Consider the following 2,059-nt stretch of genomic DNA (forward strand, 5'->3'; position numbering starts at 1 on the left):
CAACTGATTTCCAGTAGGGAGAAAAAAAGGTTTTTAAGAACAAATAAATTAGAGTTTAGGATCCGTTTATAGACCGGCATATTTTCCTGTTTCATGACGAATCAGAGAAAATTGGAATGATTCTGTTTTTTTTTATCAAACAGTCAAAGGACATTGTGTTTTTTTGCTGAGTATTTCTGAAGTGTTTGAATCCACATTTTCTGTAAATGGGTTTTTAATCGCGTGTGTGTGTGTGTGTGTGTGTGTGTGTGTGTGTGTGTGTGTGTGTGTGTGTGTGTGTGTGTGTGTGTGTGTGTGTGTGTGTGTGTGTGTGTGTGTGTGTGTGTGTGTGTGTGTGTGTGTGTGTGTGTGTGTGTGTGTGTGTGTGTGTGTGTGTGTGTGTGTGTGTGTGTGTGTGTGTGTGTGTGTGTGTGTGTGTGTGTGTGTGTGTGTGTGTGTGTGTGTGTGTGTGTGTGTGTGTGTGTGTGTGTGTGTGTGTGTGTGTGTGTGTGTGTGTGTGTGTGTGTGTGTGTGTGTGTGTGTGTGTGTGTGTGTGTGTGTGTGTGTGTGTGTGTGTGTGTGTGTGTGTGTGTGTGTGTCAGGCTCTTGCAGTCGGAGGAGTGGGATCTATAGTCCGAGTCCTGACTGCCAGAAAGACCGTGTGATGGTATCAGAGCCCACCTGCTACCAGATGTGACACCGACACTCGATCATGAGAGCTGAGCGCAAGGACTGTTCTTCTTCTTCTGTTTTTTTATTTTTATACTGAAGCTAAGTGTCTTTCCTCTTTTTATTTTTGCTCTCACACACCAAGCTGTGGGATTTACAGTAAAGGACCTGGCAGTCAGGGAGGGAGGTGCTGGCACCTCACACTGACTCTGTCTGCCAGCCTCGCAGAGAGGGCAGACGCTTCACGCCTTCACAACTTTCTCTCTCCAGAGCAGCTGTGACACCTCTGCTGGCTCCTGTAACACCTCCTCATCCTCAGAAGCCTCTGAGGGGTCCAGGTTTTAGGATATGGAAAAGCCGACTTCCAGATGGAGACTGCATGCTGGGATTGGAGTTGTTTTCCTGATCATTTCTTCTTTGAGACCATCTTTATCGTCTTTATGTTTTCTACTTGCATCATGTTATGTGGGGCCTGCTTCTTTTTGTTTTTTTATATCAAAAAAATAAAGTGCTGTATCTGAAAATGGACGGCTGCCTCCCGTGTGTCAATATGTTACTTTAAGACAGCGCTCATAACAGATGGTTTTTGTTAAACCTTGGACCCCCACAGGGTCAGATGTTTGAAGACATTACAGAGAGGTTCTCTACAGCCTTTACCCCCCTCACCTCAAAACAACCAGACTCCATGAACAACTCATTTTACCTCTCACAATGACACTTATTAGAGTCACTGCTGCCTCAGTCACTTTGTGGGTTAAGTTTAACAAATAGTGTCTTAAAAGCGCCTACCTTCTCTGGTCCAAACAAATCCAGAGCATTCAGGAGCAGAATCTAAAGTTAGAAGGAGGACATACTGGCTGCTGCATTGTTGTCAGAGAAGCCAGCACTTCAACATAGCATGTTTCCTTAATGTCTGAAGATATAGTAAGATAACTTTATCATTTCACTCTCTACACATCTCACTGATTGGACCTTTAAGGGTTTTCATTTTGCCACACAGAAAGGCCAGTAAAAAAACATCCTGTTGAAACATACACCTGTTTAATGGATATTTGTCCAGCTGGGGTTCTCGTGGACACATCAGTACCGAATCAGATGCAAGAAGAAAAAAAAAGATAAGGCAGTAAAACACAACTATCACAGTTATGGTACAAACACTTCCAGACCCCTCAATCAGCTACATGGAGACTGAAACAAAGTCATCAAATTGTACAGAGATCTGTCCATGCGTGTGTTTCACATGGAGACATTTGGGTCTCAGGTCTCCATGCGTGTGTTTCACATGGAGACATTTGGGTCTCAGGTCTCCATGCGTGTGTTTCACATGGAGACATTTGGGTCTCAGGTCTTTACATCAATGAGAGAATATTTCTGTCACAGGAACCTTAACCAGGAAGCAGGTTTGTAGAGA

General features: G+C 43.9%; 1 protein-coding gene across 1 annotated transcript in view; it reads left to right on the forward strand.

The window, feature by feature from the left end:
• LOC132978578 (actin-related protein 2/3 complex subunit 5-like) overlaps window positions 1-1,176 on the forward strand; it is a 6,645-nt gene extending 5,469 nt beyond the window's left edge. Inside the window, exon 4 of the mRNA XM_061043786.1 lies at window positions 582-1,176. Within this exon, the coding sequence (XP_060899769.1) occupies window positions 582-644 (63 nt within the window). The 3' untranslated portion in view covers window positions 645-1,176. The remainder of the gene's footprint in view (window positions 1-581) is intronic.
• Window positions 1,177-2,059: the final 883 nt, after the last annotated feature.

The sequence above is a fragment of the Labrus mixtus genome, chromosome 8 (assembly GCF_963584025.1).
Source record: "Labrus mixtus chromosome 8, fLabMix1.1, whole genome shotgun sequence".
Classification (NCBI taxonomy): Eukaryota; Metazoa; Chordata; class Actinopteri; order Labriformes; family Labridae; genus Labrus; species Labrus mixtus.